At 36.8% G+C, this 17,025-nt stretch overlaps 1 protein-coding gene across 1 annotated transcript; it reads left to right on the forward strand.

Moving 5' to 3' along the window:
* Window positions 1–10,997: 10,997 nt before the first annotated feature.
* Icmt (isoprenylcysteine carboxylmethyltransferase ste14) lies at window positions 10,998–13,125 on the forward strand. The gene has a single exon (XM_089244343.1). It carries the CDS (start codon window positions 11,062–11,064, stop codon window positions 11,944–11,946), a length of 885 nt encoding a protein of 294 aa, XP_089100469.1. The 5' UTR covers window positions 10,998–11,061; the 3' UTR covers window positions 11,947–13,125.
* The last annotated feature ends 3,900 nt before the right edge of the window (window positions 13,126–17,025 follow it).

Genomic DNA, 17,025 nt, shown 5'->3' on the forward strand with positions numbered 1-17,025 from the left:
TTTAAAGAGTTTAAATGCTTTCTTCCTACTGCTTGTGTTTTTTTGTTTTTGTCCAATCAAAAACAAACAAGAAAAAGGTGTAAAAGATTCAAATTTTCGTTCGTGGCCTAATTTTGACTGCTTAGTGTGTGCAATTTTATCACGCACATTCCAGCAAGACAAATTGCAGTGGAACCTCTCGATGACGGCGATCCTTGGGATCGAAACTTCTGTTCGCTGACGGGGAGTGTCCGTTTATAGGTAGTGAAATACATAGAAGCCCGTTGACGTAATTAACAAAGTACTGGGAGGAGTTTCCCCCGTATCAATCTCAGACGGGCACATAAGTTCATTGATACTTGGCTTAAATCAAACTAGGGAACAAAAGCAATGTTTTCATCACACTTCAAAGCTTTTGCTGCTTACATTTGAAATTTTAATGCGAAGCGGACCACTAATACTTTTTGTTTGTTAAAGCAGTGGTATTCACGCAATGGCGTGAGTAGGCTTTATCTATAACGAAGAAACAGCCATTTCCAAGTGGTCAGATGAGTCTCAATGCTCAAGCCTATTAATCTCACACTAGAATCGTTTCTGGGAGATCATCTTAGATATTTCAACAAGTTTTCGAGGCTTTTTGGGAAATCTTAAAGGACTCGAATATGTTCGAAGCCTAACACAGGGTATAAAAAAAAGTCATATTTTTTTAAAAACAATCAAAAAAATCAGATTTTATTGATTTAAATAAACTGATTGCTTATTAATTAAAACAAATCTAATGCATATTTTCATATCATTTACCTGTTTTTTTTTACCTAATCTCTCAAATTCAAAAGTCAGCATTAATGAATAAACTACAAATGAACAACAAGTTACAAATAAGCTGAAGAGCCAAAAAAACTGGTACAGGCATGCGTACGCAAATAACGAGATATGGAACCAATCAGAGTACGCCGCTGCGGTCGGCAACGCCTATATAACACAACAAGTGTCTGGCATAGTTGTTAGATCGGTTACTGCTGCAACAATGGCAGGTTATCGAGACAAGTGAGTTTGAACGTGGTGTTATAGTCGGCGCACGAGAGATGGGACATAGCATCTCAGAGGTAGCGATGAAATTTGGATTTTCACGTACGACCATTTCACGAGTGTACCATGAATATCGGGAATCCGGTAAAAAATTAAATCCACGACATCGCTGCGGCCGGAAAAATATCATGCAAGAACGGAACCAACGACGACTGAGGAGAATCATTAAACGTGACAGACGTGCAACCCTTCCGCAAATTGCTGCAGATTTCAATGCTGGGCCATCAACAAGTGTCAGCGTGCGAACCATTCAACGAAACATCATCGATATGGGCTTTCGGAGCCGAAGGACCACTCGTGTACCCTTGATGACTGCACGACACAAAGCTTTACGCCTCGCCTGGGCCCGACAACACCGACATTGGACGGTTGAGGACTGGAAACACGTTGCCTGGTCTGACGAGTCTCGGTTCCAATTGCTTCGAGCTGATGGACGTGTATGGGTATGGAGACAACGTCATGAATCCATGGACCCTACATGTCAACAGGGGACTGTTCAAGCTGGTGGAGGCTCTGTGATGGTATGAGGCGTGTGCAGTTGGCGTGATATGGGACCCCTTATACGTCTAGATACGACTCTGACAGGTGACAGGTACGTAAGCATCCTGTCTGATCACCTGCACCCAAAGCTGCATTGAGTCCTTTAAGAGTTACCTTTCAAGCGGCTTTGCCTGCACCCATTCATGTCCATTGTGCATTCCGACGGACTTGGACAATTTCAGCAGGTCAATGCGACACCCCACACGTCCAGGATTGCTACAAAGTGGCTCCAGGAACACTCTTCTGACTTTAGACACTTCCGCTGGCCACCTAAATCCCCAGACATGAACATTATTGAACTTATCTGGGATGCCTTGCAACGTGCTGTTCAGAAGAGATCTCCACCCCCTCTTACTCCTACGGATTTATGGACAGCCCTGCAGGATTCATGGTGCCAATTACCTCCAGCACTACTGCAGACATTAATCGAGTCCATGCCACGTCGTGTTGCGGCACTTCTGCGGGCTCGCGGGGGCTCTGCACGATATTAGGCAGGTGAACCAGTTTTTTTGGCTCTTCAGTGTATATATGAACATTAAAAATCTGTGTTTTTTTGTAACATGAAAGGTCGTTGAGCTCGAATTAACTTAGTGAAAATTTTTTTTATAGAGAAAAGTGCTTTTATTCATGCCCCCTTCCCATTAAACTGAATGCCTGGTGGTATCACATGGTACTCAGTATCACATATGGTGCAGGGTTTCTCGATTCATTCGATGTACAATCAAAGGGCCATTCAGTATCAATTAAATGAAAAACATATTCTATTGACAAGATTGCTTCTTGCACAATTGATGAATACATTTATTATGATGTGTTTCCGACTTGCATGATGTTAATTTACTCATTTTTTATTCCTTTACAGATTTAATGAGTTATGGTTAAAAACCCAGCAAACTCAAAATTTTAATATGAAAAGTGAAAAAGACGATAATTATGTGGGTACAACATTTACTATCATTTTTAATCAGCAATTAGGACATAGAAGCATATAGAACTCAAATTTTTATACAAAAACTAATTTGTTTTGTTTTTTGTTTATCAGGGAATTCTAGTGCCCCATTGTAATGCATTGCAAACATTTAGTACAATTAAAGGTTGTTAACAACAGTAGGAGCACAGCTTCTTATACTCATTGTGTGTGGTGTTACACATTCGGCACAGCAATACTCTCGTGAGTAGACTTTAATTTGAGGAATGTACATTATTCATAGAAAAAATCGCTTAATTCCGAAATCACATAAATCGAGGTGGTCAGGTATTGCTGTGCAAACAAAAACTAACGATCGCAAGCTTACAAACGAGGGTAATTACGTGCCTATCATCAGTGCCTATTATTGGTTTCGAACAGGCATCTTCAACCTTGCTCGCGAGCACCACAGTGCTCCCTGAAGCACCCAGAGTGATCGATGCTCGTGTCCGACTTCGTGCTCGTGAGCACTTGAACAGCGTTCCAATTGAACACCTTTTACAAATTGCATTCAAGGATTGAAACCAATCCTGATTGCATGCGTTCGTATGTCAAACTTGCCATAAGCCCCAGTAGCACAGCGATATAGTACAATATTTGCACCATATTGTTATATATCGAAATGCCATAGGAATATCACACAGATGTCATAACTATGATATAGAACGATCTCGTCTTATATGGTGCAAATTATTTATGATGTTAATTGATCAAGTCTTTAATTTTTCAGCCGAATATGTATTTGATTCCATGTGAATAATCTCTACTTTGAAGGACAGCAACTTGGGACAATAAATTATTTTAATACAGTTTGAAAAACATAGATCTATATCGTGCACCTGACAAAGATCTATATCAGATTCTCCATATAGACCTGATATAGATCTATCAAAGAAGACATAGCTCTATATCCTGAACATGACATACATCTATATCGTGAACCTGACAAAGATATATATCAGATACACAATATGCTGATATATCAACATATTGTGTGCCTTTAAATAAAAATATTTCCTTCAAATAAAAATTTGGAGAAAATTTAAAGTCGAGCGTACAATTTTTTGTTTGAATTGAAATTAAAAACGTTTGAATGAATAATTTTTATATGAAATTTTGATTTTAATAGGATTGATTATGTTGATATATCAAAATCATTTCGTCAGTTATAATTGAATCCTTACTGTGTATGTTTTACATCGTAGATGTTGGTATTTTAGGAGGAGCGAGAACTTATCCACCGTAACTTTAATTAACACTTTATAATTGCACATATTTTTTAATTAAAAAAAATTGCTCTTGTTTTTGTTGTATGTGTGTTTTTCTTAAAATTATTTATTTTTTTCCTTTGATGTTTTCATTTTTTACCATATTTTTCACATATTATTTATTCTGTATTTTTTGTTTTATTAGCATAAATTAATAATTTTAAATAATTAATATACTACACAATACATTAATTTGTTTCTTGTGTTATACATAATTTTTCAATTATCTGCCTCAAAATGATAAATATGTCTCACAATTTCTATTTTGCAACTTTTGTGCATACATGAAAATGAATAAATTTGATTGATAATAAAAGTAAAAAAAAATTAGTTACTTGTTAATTAACTTGTGAATTAATGTTATAATAACAGTTAGCAATCAGTGCTGTAGTGGTGGGTTGGTAACATACGGGGTAAGAGATGGGAAGGGTTTAGGTTACATGGGTTCAGACCCACCCACCTCCAAATAGTTAAACTTTTTTTCCCCCGAAAGGGCGCCATCTATCGTCCAAAATTTGAATTATTTGAATATATCACATTCACGATATAGATCTATTTATCTCCGATTATGCCTTTTTTAGCCAGAACGATAACGTGGCCCGATATAGATCTATATTGGAAACTGAAATTTTACGATATAGATCTATATCTTTGTGCTACTTGGGACGGCGCTCTTTTTTTGATGATGGGTACAGGCAGTGCTTGCGACTAGAAAAAGGTTGAAGACCTCTGCTTCTTAGAAGAAGAAAGAAGATAAAAGTATGAAGATCAACCCCCCTACCTTAGAATTCTATGCATTTGTTGTACCAAAAATCGACTTGAGAATTTGGAATTAAGATTTTTCTAAAAAAAAAAAATCTGTTTTGCTTTTCTTAAAAAATAGTCCCCAGGTGCTGGCGCTTCTATCATTCAGTTTTCATTCTAAGAAACATATCGGACACTTTTTCCTAATCAGTATATGCTTTCATATGATGATTTGCTATGAGAGCTTACCGTTTCGCCTCTTCGCATTTTCCAATTCATTCGAAGAACAATCTATTTGAAATGAGACATATGGCGTAACTTCATACATCAACAACACTGCGATAAAGAAAGTCATTGTACACACGACCGTTAATAATAAAATGAATCTAGATGCAGCACTCGCAGTCACCATTGTGATTATGTGGCCAGATCTGCCACATTTAGGAAAAAAAATCTCTCCTTGTTGTTTAACAATATCAACCAAGCTGGGTTTTCAAAATAGAAAAAATCCACGTTCATACTCAATATAGGTGTGTGTGTGTGTGTATACTTCAATATTTTTATTTTTTCGAAAAATCATTTTTCCGTGAAATGGAGGATGTCTTTTCACAGAAAATGCGCAGTTTTTTTGTGGTTCGTAGTTTCCTTTACACCATCGTGATTTTTTTTTCATCGGTGAATGAACTCTTTACCTTTACGGTTCTTTTTCTACCAGGCGGTAGCTTACAAGGAAACGGTCTCAAGGTGCCGTCCTCAAAAAATTATAAAAAAATTCAAATACTTTCATCTCACCCAGAAACACATTTAAAATGAAAAAATAACGACGGAATGCAATTATTAAGGTCGCAGAAATTATTAGAAATGATAACAGTTGGCTACTCATCGCTTCTCACGCTTCTTGGCGATATCTGTAAAAAAAACGTTTTGTTTTTTTTTTCACTTTTTTTCTTCCAGCTTCTCTGTTCTAGAAACTATTGAGTGGATCCTGCTTATAACGTTTTTCAAAAAAACCGACATAAAAAAAATGCTGTAAGCGGAAAAACGCTTTAAACGGGAAATCTTAATGACAATTATACTTAGAGTTAAGACCACGAAAATGAGTCGTATTAAACGGGAAAACGTTATAAGTGGGAACGTCATAAGCGGAATCAACTGTATATCTCTTTTATTTGTCTTTCTTTGTCTGTGTTGCACCTGATATTAACCTGATAGAATAACGTCATTCAAACAACATACGAACACTCTAATTCATTCTTGGACTCTACAAGTGTTAAAAATGTTAATATTCATTCACTTTTTTTGAGTGAACCATAGTAATTCCGACGGATGTTTTTATATTTTTATTTATATTTAAATGAGTAGAATCACTAGTAATTTTTCCAAAACTTTTGAAGACCTCACTTTCCCTTGTTAGATGAATTCTTAAGTTTAAAAGAGAACTCACACAACATTCAATCAACATTGAAAATCACAGTGAATTGACATTCCAATTAAAGTACAGTGGATCCTGCTTACAACGTTCTCACTTGGACGTTTTCCCACTTAGTACGACAGATTTTCATGGTCTCAACTCTTACTAATTACTCATCGAGATTTCCCACTTATAAAATTTTCATGACGGTCTTTCGAAAAAGTTATAAGCGGGATCCCCACTGTATTAGTATACAGCGAAATCCCGATATAACGATATTCTGCGGATAAAGAAACGTTATAGTTCGTAGGCCGCAGTAGTGCCTTTTAAAATGTTCACATTGGTTACCGTGGCTCCGCAACAATGCGTTTGAGTCACGTTTATCCGTACAATGTTTTGTAACTTTTCCAATGCTTCCAGTATGTGGAGAAAACCCTGACAAGCGTCGAGTATTTTTGCAAATAAAAAATATTGTTATATGAGTAATGTTGCACTATATGAGTACTATGTATATGAGTTCCAACATCCCTTTAAAAATTAACGTTGCTTATTATAATGAAGTACGTATTGCGCTTTGTGCTGCATTGCGTATTGTGCATTGCATTACGTATTGTAGTACATCGTGTGCAGTATTGCTTATTATAATGTCATGCCTACGGCTTATTCTGCTGTATTGCATATTGTGGTACATTGCATATTGTGGTACATTGCATATTGTTATGCATTAATGCAGTATGTATTGCATATTGTTATGCATATTGTTATGCATATTGTTATGCATATTGTTATGCATATTGCGGTACATTGCATATTGTTATGCATTAATGCAGTATGTATTGCATATTGTGGTACATTGCATATTGTTATACATTAATGCAGTATGTATTGCATATTGTGGTACATTGCATATTGTTATGCATTAATGCAGTATGTATTGCATATTGTGGTACATTGCATATTGTTATGCATTAATGCAGTATGTATTGCATATTGTGGTACATTGCATATTGTTATGCATTAATGCAGTATGTATTGCATATTGTGGTGCATTCATTACGTATTGTGGTATATTGTGTGTGTATTGCTTATTGTGTGCTGTATTGCTTATTTTGTGCTGTATTGCTTATTGTGGTGCATCGCTGATTGTGATGCATTGCGTATATTGTTATGCATTACTTATTGCAGTACATCCTGTGATGCATTGCGTATATTGTTATGCATTTCTTATTGCAGTACATCCTGTGCCGTATTGCTTATCATAATGCCGTGCCTACTGCTTATTGTGCTGTATATCTTATTGTGGTGCACTGCAATAAGGTGCGTTGCTGATTGTGGTGTGTGTGTGCATTGCGTATTGTTATGCATCACCTATGTAGTGCATTGTAGTGCATTGCATGCTGTATTGCTTATTGTAATGCAGTGCTTATTCCGTATTATGCCGTATTGCTCATTGTAATGCAGTGCTTATTCCGTATTATGCTGTATTGCTTATTGTAATACATTGCGCATTGTAGTGCATCGCGTGCTGAATTGCTTAATCTAATGCAGTGGTTATTGCTATTTTGTATTTCGTATAATTTGCAACTGGATTGTTGTTCCATCTATTTTCATGTAAAAATTGTGTATTCTATGATATTTGTAAAGCAACAGACTGGCATATGTACTCATCTCGTAGCCTAGTCACTCATTTTGTATCCCTTCCGCAGATACACAATTGCATCTTTTCTAGATTTTTTAATAGATTTTTTCCCCCGATATTTTGGTCCTATCAGTGTTTTTAAGTAATTAAATAATTGTTATAACTTCATAGTGGTGCGAACTTATATGACTCGATCCGCTGTCTCTGGTGAGAACTAGCTTAGTATTTGGAAATCAAACATACAGTCCACGAATATACACAGCCGTTAATAGCATAGCCAGTCAAATTGCGAAGCTTTTTTTTTTCTGCAGCTGCTTTATATCCTACCCAAGCAGAGAGACTTTTGATATCGCTGGTCAGCAGGCGAGACTACGTCAGATTCAGGAATGAACAGATCGTTTAAAAGCGAAGTTAGAGCCTATTGGGAAAATTTTGGATGACGGAAAGAATTCATTCCTACATAAAAGGTGAATATTCACGCCGCGTTTCATACGCTGAAGTATCTCAGTGGGTTAGCCCTCAACTACGCATTGCTCAACCAATACCTGTATCTCTAGGAGGTAATGGCTCAACATACCACTCCCATGAGAAAGAAATGCATCCGGAGCATCCTGTTATCAGTACCTTTCAAGCTTTACGTTTGTAGTTAGTTTATACGTTCTTGACAAATTTATGAGTTTGTTCTATATTTTCTTTCCGTTATTTAATTCGTCAAAGTTTCGTGGGGTCAAAATGACCCCTCCTCACCATTTTTTGTCTGACAGCCGGAGTGTCGAGATCGAAATGTCGTCTCGGAAGAGTGCCAGTTTTCTTGATAACGGTTTCAAAATAATGGTGAAACTTTGGATATTCAAGGTGAGCATGAGGATAGTACTCTTAGTGAATTGTACGTAAGATCCGTGTGATTAGTGTTTCATGGTGTTGTTTGCAAGTACTGTGTTTACGACTTAGAGTAAGATTAATTTTGGTTCTTGTGAAAATATAGTTAACGTTATTTTAATTTGTAAATTTTATTTTCTGAGTATATTTTAATCTGTTCATTCATGAAAATTGCGTTCAAAAACTTTTATATATAATTTAAAAAAATTTTCAGAAGCCTGTATCCCTCCTTTTTTTTCGAATGTGTGTCTTAATAAAAGAAAAATTTTGGGAAAATAATTAAAGAAATTTGAAAAATTATTTAGTGAATTAATTGACGGATGAATGAAAGCGTGTGAAACCCCATTGCTTTTATGAAGACTCTTTTGTTGATTTTTAAAATTCACTAATACTTGCTGGGGTCAAAAAATGACCCCACGACACCAGTTACGCACGTTTCATAACGCCAGTTACGGGTTAGTAATGCCTGGAAAGAGGTGACTCTGCTATAAGAGTTCATTTACAAAATGTGGACATGAAACATTGAATCCCAGTGATTCTGAATATGAAAATCTTCTTGATGAACACTGACTCTTTCGAATTAGATGAAGCACTGTCGCGCTTATTTAATTCCAATTCAGATGAGTCTGAATTTGAAGACTTGATTGAGCTGTAAATTTTGTTTTGTGTGTGAATAATGCTATTGTTTGGTGAATAAATTTCATTAATTATCGTACAATGGATTGATTATTGAAACACAAGGTAAGTTTTAATTTTATTTTTTAAATCCTGCGGATAATACGCTGCCGCGGATTATACGTTGTTTTTCTTCTTTCTCCTAATTTCGTATGAAGATTATGCGCCATCGTGGATTATATGCAGGAAAATACGGTACCTTCTTTTTTTTGTCTTTACGAATGTAATGAGGACTGAATATTATCTGTATCAGTGGTCTGTTGTCAACTCTTAATATACTGTATATAATATCAATATGCCCTAGACGGATTATGAGCTACTAATCCCTTGGGCTATTATATAATAATATATGTAATATGTTCTTGTATATTGCGTTTGTATTTTATGCGCACAGTAGAATCCGGCTTGATGTGAAGGAAGAACGGGCCGAATAACAGGAAGAATAGGAATTCTATAAATGCTCACTTCCTACTTCCCCTCCCCATACCATCAAAAACATCATTTTCATACCATAAACCAGTCCAGGAATATAATTATTGATGCGAAAATTATATAAATATTTCTTATTCATCATTTATTGTGTAATTTTTCGCCTGTAAATAGTCATTATCTTATGTAAAAATGAAAATTAACCCATTTCTCTGTTCTTTTTGCCAAATTAGCAACAAACATGGCGAATTTCGGCCAGTGCTGTCTTAAATGCATCATGGGCTCCAGGCCAAGTGATTTTTCTGCGGCCCTACCTTGTAAATTCTAAAAAAATTCAACCTGATTTCAGTTTTGTGAGGCCCCTCTTCTCTTGAGGCCCATGGGCCGTGCCCGGGTGGGCCCATGCGTTAAGACGGTGCTGATTTCGGCGACATGATTTGGCGACGTCATGGCGAAAAGGGACTATGCCGGATTATAGATTCTTGAATGGGAAGGCCGACTCATGCGCCATCTTTGCCCTCCCTCATAGTAGCTCTGCTCACTGTTATCCCATCGTAGGATATATTCTTGCCGTATTCGTTTATTATCATTATTATTGTGTTTAAGTCGTTTTTTCGTAGAATTTTTTCGCGAAAAAAAAGAAGCCTACTTGTTCGACTCCTAAACGCCCCAACTCGGACAAAAAAAGGGTTGATTATTTAGATTTCCGGCCGAAAAAGAACGTAGCAAGAAGGAGCTTGCCTGTGTGAGATGAGTGTGAAATTCCATTATTTTTTTAATTCAATTTTTCTCCAAATTTTACTTGTGGTAAGGATTTTAAATAAGAACAAAATGAAAAAAATTCAATTAAAAAAATGCAGTCGAAATTAGCAGACGATATTTGGCGCTATAATTTTGTGCTCTGTTTAGGCATGAGAGTTCAAGTCGCCTTAGGCCGGATCAAGGAGGTTGTAATCCTGTTATTCATTTCTCCATGAGGTCGGATAGTCGAGATTCTACTATATTTTGTTTTTGTGTTTAGTGTTTATGTTATGTTGTATATGAGTGCAATAAATTCAAAATTTTTCCACAAAAAACAAGTAGGGTCGGCCAAAATCACGTGTAAATCGGGTCATATGGTCACGTTTTGCAAAACTATGAATGGTAGTAAATTAAGCACGTCTTCTTCAATTTCAGGAAAAAAAACTAGATTGGGCTTTGTTAAAAATGCGAAAAATCACCGAAAATATTTGTAAAAGTGTTGTTACAGCTAAAATTACCCGATTAATGTCGGGAATATCTTGCAGAATTCGGGTCGTATGGTCAGATTAATCATCCATAATCCTATATGGTCTGGTTCACAGGAAACGGATGATATGTAGTTAGCTAATGGCAACACTTCCAGTCATAATAATATGTCTACATTGCGGGCGTGAAGAGCGGTGGTCAAACTCCGAGATCAATGGGTGTTGTTGTTTGCACTAGTGGGAGGATAAGTTTGTATTGCTTTTGCGTGAACTTGACGGTTTTGATCGTACCGTGCCTGGGGTTCTTGAACAAGACTCTGAAACATGTGGTCGAAAATTACTGGCCGGTCATGTCGGCAGTGTATGCCCTGGGCATGCAAGTTCACCTTGTGCTTGTGTACAGGAACAGAAGACACGCGGTAGCGCACAGAGTTGCTTGGAGGGCAGGAGTCCTCGGATACGCTTTCGGCCTGGGTATCCTGATAGCGTTATTGGCGTCGGCTTCTTGGCGCGTCTTCGGGTGGTACGTTTCCCTGATAAGTTTCTTCCATTTCTCGGAGTACTTGACGACAGCGATGATCAACCCGAAATCACTGAGCCTGGACTCGTTCCTGTTGAACCACAGCAAAGAATACGGGATCGCCGCCATCGGAAGCTGGTTCGAATTCGGCGCCGAGAAATACTTTTTCCCCGGCTCCAAGGAAGTCCGGTTCGTGAGCCTCGTCGGCTTGTGCTTGTGCATCGCCGGTGAAGCCGTTCGCAAGGGCGCCATGTTCACTGCCGGTGCCAACTTCAACCATATCATACAGAGCCATAGGGAAGAAGGACACGTTTTGGTCACCCACGGGTTGTATGGCTGGTGCCGCCACCCGTCCTACGTTGGCTGGTTCTGGTGGTCGGTTGGCACGCAGATCGTGCTTTGCAACCCTATCTGTACGCTGATATTTGCATTCGCGTCGTGGCGGTTCTTTCATCAAAGAGTCATCGAAGAAGAAATGACTCTGTTGAAGTTCTTTGGCGAAGATTATATCGAGTACCAAAAAAAAGTTCCCACCGGACTTCCATTTATTCAGGGCTATCGTGCCAAATCTCAAAACTGAATGGCTGTCAAACCAGACGCTAGTGGAATTTTTTTTTTTTCACGTGGCAAATACAAATGTAAATTGTGCTTATATAACGACTGAATTTAATTTGAACGCAAGTTACACCAACGGGCTGAATGTGACGAGTTTTTTTTTTATCATGTCTGTCCATGGGGAGATCTCATTATTTTTTTGTTCTTATGTACAGCATTTTGTATTTATCAATCGTCTCTTAAGCCCTGTTTTCGTAGGAGCAGGTTTTTTGCTCCGTGCACAATGTGAATTGCCCTGCATAACAAGCCGTTCACTCACCAATTGCGAAAGTGCTCTGACTTTTCCCACAGAGTGTAGGACACCTCAGGCCAGTACATTGCATCAAGATTTGGTGACTGCGCAACATCCCTATGTACTCGTGGTTCAATTCAATTATTCCCAAATGAAATCGTAAGCATTCAACTATAAGGAAAACACAAGTTTGTGTCCCAGAGGAGTTAAAAGTATCGGGCTAATTTTCCATAAGCGTGGTCAGTGCCAACGTGACAATTTTTTTTTTTACGATAGACATTTGGGACAACCGCTTCAGTTTTGGCAACCCTTCATCAACCGTGTTAATTAACTGCAAATTTCATTGATTTAATTATTTATTGAATTTTTCTGTAGTTTTCCACATTTCTCTCCATAATAATTATTTTTTGTGTAATTGTATGTGTTCTTTGTTAGTCACCTTAACTTGGCATCTGCAAAAATGGTGATTGTTGGCTTTTAAAAAAAGGTAACCCGTTTGTGCTGACCATGCTTATGAAAAATTAACCATATTGTATGTCACACGTTTCGTGAATCTTCTCTTCATTGTTGTGTTCTCACAGAAATCAAATGCTTGAATAGAGTTATGTTGATGATGGAACAGCTGATGGACCGAGCTTGGAAAACGCATAGCATGAAAAACATTTCTCCCAACGCTTAGTGGTCCTATTTGGTTCACGCAGCATAAAAAAAACCTACTCATAGGAAAACATGGGTTTAAGCTGATTTTTGAATGTGAAAATTTGCCATTTGTTTTTTTCGAAAGAACATTCCTAAAAAAATGGTTTGCAAGTTATTGTGAGTGTGGCAGACAATTACTTGTGTAGTGCTACATTCTAGCTATATTCATTGTTAGCAATATAGAGGTCGTGATGCAAAGTAGCGAAAAAGTTTTTTTTAAACATTTGTCTTACTTTTGAGTGCCTTAGTAAGCCAGCATATAAATTGATGTATGAAAAATCATGCAGCCGAAGCTCATTTATTATAGTCTAATAAAGTTAGTTATAGTCATGAACAAAATTTATCATCTGTGAGATTCAAAGCGTTCCATCAGTTGGTTGTCCGAATGGTGGTTTTTGTATTGCTATACTAGCAGTTTGCATGAAAAGCTTCACTGAAAACAAAGCTAGATTTTATAATAGATGTTCTTTGCATCAACAATTGTAATCGCTAGAGATGAGACAAATATTCCCCTGCTATTTGGTCTATTTGGCCCTTTTGCTGAATATTCAGTTCAGCCGAATATCTATGTAAATCTTATAATTTTAAAATATTATATTAATTGGAATTTTTTGCATAAATTAACAATTTACTGGTTATATTTTATTGTGTGGTGCATACCCATCCCTTTCTGTGCAAGAGATTGTCAGTGGATTTCTAAGGGATAAGTGAAATCTCAAAATAGAATCTTACTGCAATAAGGTGGAAGTGAGCATGAATTACGCAAGTTCACTAACTGAAAATGTACCTAGACAAGAAATGTATTGAGCTACTGAGAGGGGCAAAGAACATCTAGAGTGGAAAAATAAGTCGTAAATTTTATGATGCAACAATACTTGGGCGTAAATAATGGTTGACATTTTCCTAATTAGATATAAAATTGTAACAGATGTTGGGGAAAAAAATTGATTCTGTAAGTACAGTAATACCTCTGCTAACGAATGCCCTAGCTTATGAATTTTCTGGCTAATGAAGATGTTTTCGTGATTTTATTGCTTCGGCTGACGAATACAGATTCAGCTAATAAACATTTTTGATGATATGTATGCACACACTAACATAAAATATCCATATCGTGAGCTGAATTTTTGCACAAATCATCAGAATTACTGTCACTAGAGCCCGGTTAACTCCCATTGTCCACCTCGGAATCTTTTTTTCAGATGTACCTACTTTTCTTTCTTAAATTCTTTGAGCCATTTCATATAAAATGAAAGATTCAGTCAAAATAGAAAATGCATTGAAAGAAAAAAAGGTAGCGGATGTTTTCAGAGCATGCTTTCTTTTAGTATGAGACTCATCAAGCTGAACAGTCTAAAAGTGGTTGTTTTCTATCTGCAGGTGTCAGACACAGAAATGAGCTGACCAAATCACAAGTGGGAAGGGGGGACATTTATGAACTTGATTGGGTAGCGTCCGCTCAAGCTTTATTGTAGATTAAGGCTGGTGTTGGTTGTGTGAATGAGTTTTTTACATACTGGAAAATAATTCATTACTGAGGTATCACTAATATTGAAATACAATATATCATTAAATTTGATTGTGTATCATGGCAACAAAAATCTTTTGATTACCAGTTTTTTAATATTTATTTGAATATAAATTAAATTTAAAATAATTCAATATCAATCACTTGAAATTACCAAATTTTATTTTCAATTAAAAATGACAATTTTATTTATAATTTATGTATTTATAATATAAATTTCAAGAAAATTGATCGTCAGCAGCTGAATATTTGGTATTCGGCCAAATCACTATTCGTCCCATCCCTAGTAGGGCCTAATCACAATGGCAGTATATCACAGTTGACAGTGTAAAAGAGTGCAAATACATAAGCAGAGTAGTAGTCAAATTTTCTGGGGTTGGCGGCACGATATCAGTAATGCATAATATATGCAGGGTGGGAAAGAAAGTGCTGGAAGCATTTTAAAAATTAATTTTAAAAAATCAACCAATTGACATGAAAAGGGGTTAGGATTTCTTTTGATAAATTAGTTTTCGCATAATTTCACTTGCAGATGATGTGTCATGAAAAACTTACCGCATAGAATGCGACACAAGCAGTGCACAATTAATGTTTATTATGATTTGCTTTACATACATACACTACCACATTTTTAAATGCAGGGCTGCACAAATCCCTGGTCACCATGGCACTAAAGAGTTTGTATTGGCACCCAAAATTTTGTTTCTATATTTAATAAATTGTAGGCTGAGAGCAGCACAAATTGTGTGGAATTTATAGCAGCATATCTGCCAACACGAAAGGGGGGTCACTGAAAAAATTAAAAAAAGCATTACTGTGGACTGATTTCTTTGGGTAAAAAAAATTTTGGTGCCTAAATTTTTTTTTGCGATTTGTCGAGCCCTGATTTAATGTGAGAACCCTTTCACTCGTTTAGATGTGGCTTGAACGATCATATTGAAATGTAGTGTTTGTAATGCAAATTTTAGCAAACATTAATTATGTACTGTTTATGTTTTATTTTATGTGGTGTCGAGTTTCTCATGATGCGTCATCTGTAATTGAAATTTTGAACATTTTTTATTTAAAATAAGATTCAAAACCTTGAGTATTTTAGTGCAGACCACATATTTTTTTAAATGTAAATTGATTAGTTCTTAAACTTTCAAAATGTATCCAGGACTATTTGCCCACCCTGTATAGTTAGTTGATTATATTTGGTTTCATTCAACTGAAATTTTGGTACTTTTTATCACAAAGATTTGACTTTTATTTTTTGAAAAAGTTGAATAATAAAATTTTGTCAGAGGATGTCACTCTCCTCTGATAAGTTGCCATCTGGTGGCACCGTCAGCAATTTGTGAGCTTTACCTGAATTGTGTCAGACCGTTCATGTACGGTCTTGTTCAGTGCACATGAGCTCCAAGGAAAGATTGAGATATTTGTTGTTTCTGTAGTCTAGGACGTTCACCTGGAGCGTGAAAGGACGTGGGTTCGATTCCCACAGGGGCAGTTGAATTTTCTCTTTCCTAAAATATCTTCGCATCAGCCAGCTGTTAAAAACCTTTGAATAGAATTTTGACATATTATGGGTCAAAATTCTTCAGATTGTTCTGCGATTTGTCTCACGTTTTTTTTAATAATTTCTGCTTTGGGTTCCTCAATATCAATCACATGAATTGCAAAGCCATAGTTACACAGGTAATAATAAATCTGGGCTTAAGGTACAAACGAATCTCAGCAGCAAAACCCTTGCAAAATCAGTGATATGCCATCAGTTCAATGTGGTCAACAAAATTGAAATGCATTAGGTCAGCGGTTCTCAACCGGTGCTCCATGGAGCCCTTGGGGCTGTTTTCAAAAAGCTAGTCCTTGTTTTCAAAAAGGTAGAGAAATACTGAGTTAGTGCCATGAGTATCTAGATATATGTATCTCTTGCTGTAGATGGTTTTGGTTCTGTTCATTTTCAGAACATCCTGAATGAAGAGGGATCAGTATAACTGTAAAGTTCATGGCAGTATTTCTCAGTCTTGAGAATCTAAGAATCATTATAATGTTCAACAATCCACTTACAGCAGTGGTTCTCAAACTTTTGCCATTTGTAACTCCCTTGTCTCATTCAACGTTTATCCGCGGCTTTCCACAATGTTCTGGAGACAACGAACCACTTCAAAAAGTACTAACATGCACGCATGAATATCGACAACTCGTCTCTCCCAATCTGAGAAACATTGACTTAAATTACTAATATATATTATCCGAGGATGACGTCACTCATCGCTATTCATACGAAAGTTTTTAGCAGCTGCCTGATGCGAAGATGAATCCATAGTCGCCATCTGGTGGCAGTGCCAGCAATCAGAGCTTTGGGCCTGAGTTAAAAAATTGGCGTCCATGAACGAGCTGTACTCTCGCACACATACTGGGGATGTGTTTGGCCTAAGGAAAGAGTGAGAATCGTTGCTTTTGTAGTCTTCTAGGGCAATGGGGCGTAAACTGTTTGAAGCGCGATCCCTCTTTTGACCAAAAAAATTTATCGGCGACCCCTACATAGGCTGATCACATGTTCCGGGACATTCCGATATTTTGTTAGTAAATGTGCTGCC

This window comes from Pholcus phalangioides, unplaced genomic scaffold, assembly GCF_987345545.1.
Source record: "Pholcus phalangioides strain wild (caught in Gottingen) unplaced genomic scaffold, Ppha-v1.0 ptg000015l_1, whole genome shotgun sequence".
Lineage (NCBI taxonomy): Eukaryota > Metazoa > Arthropoda > Arachnida > Araneae > Pholcidae > Pholcus > Pholcus phalangioides.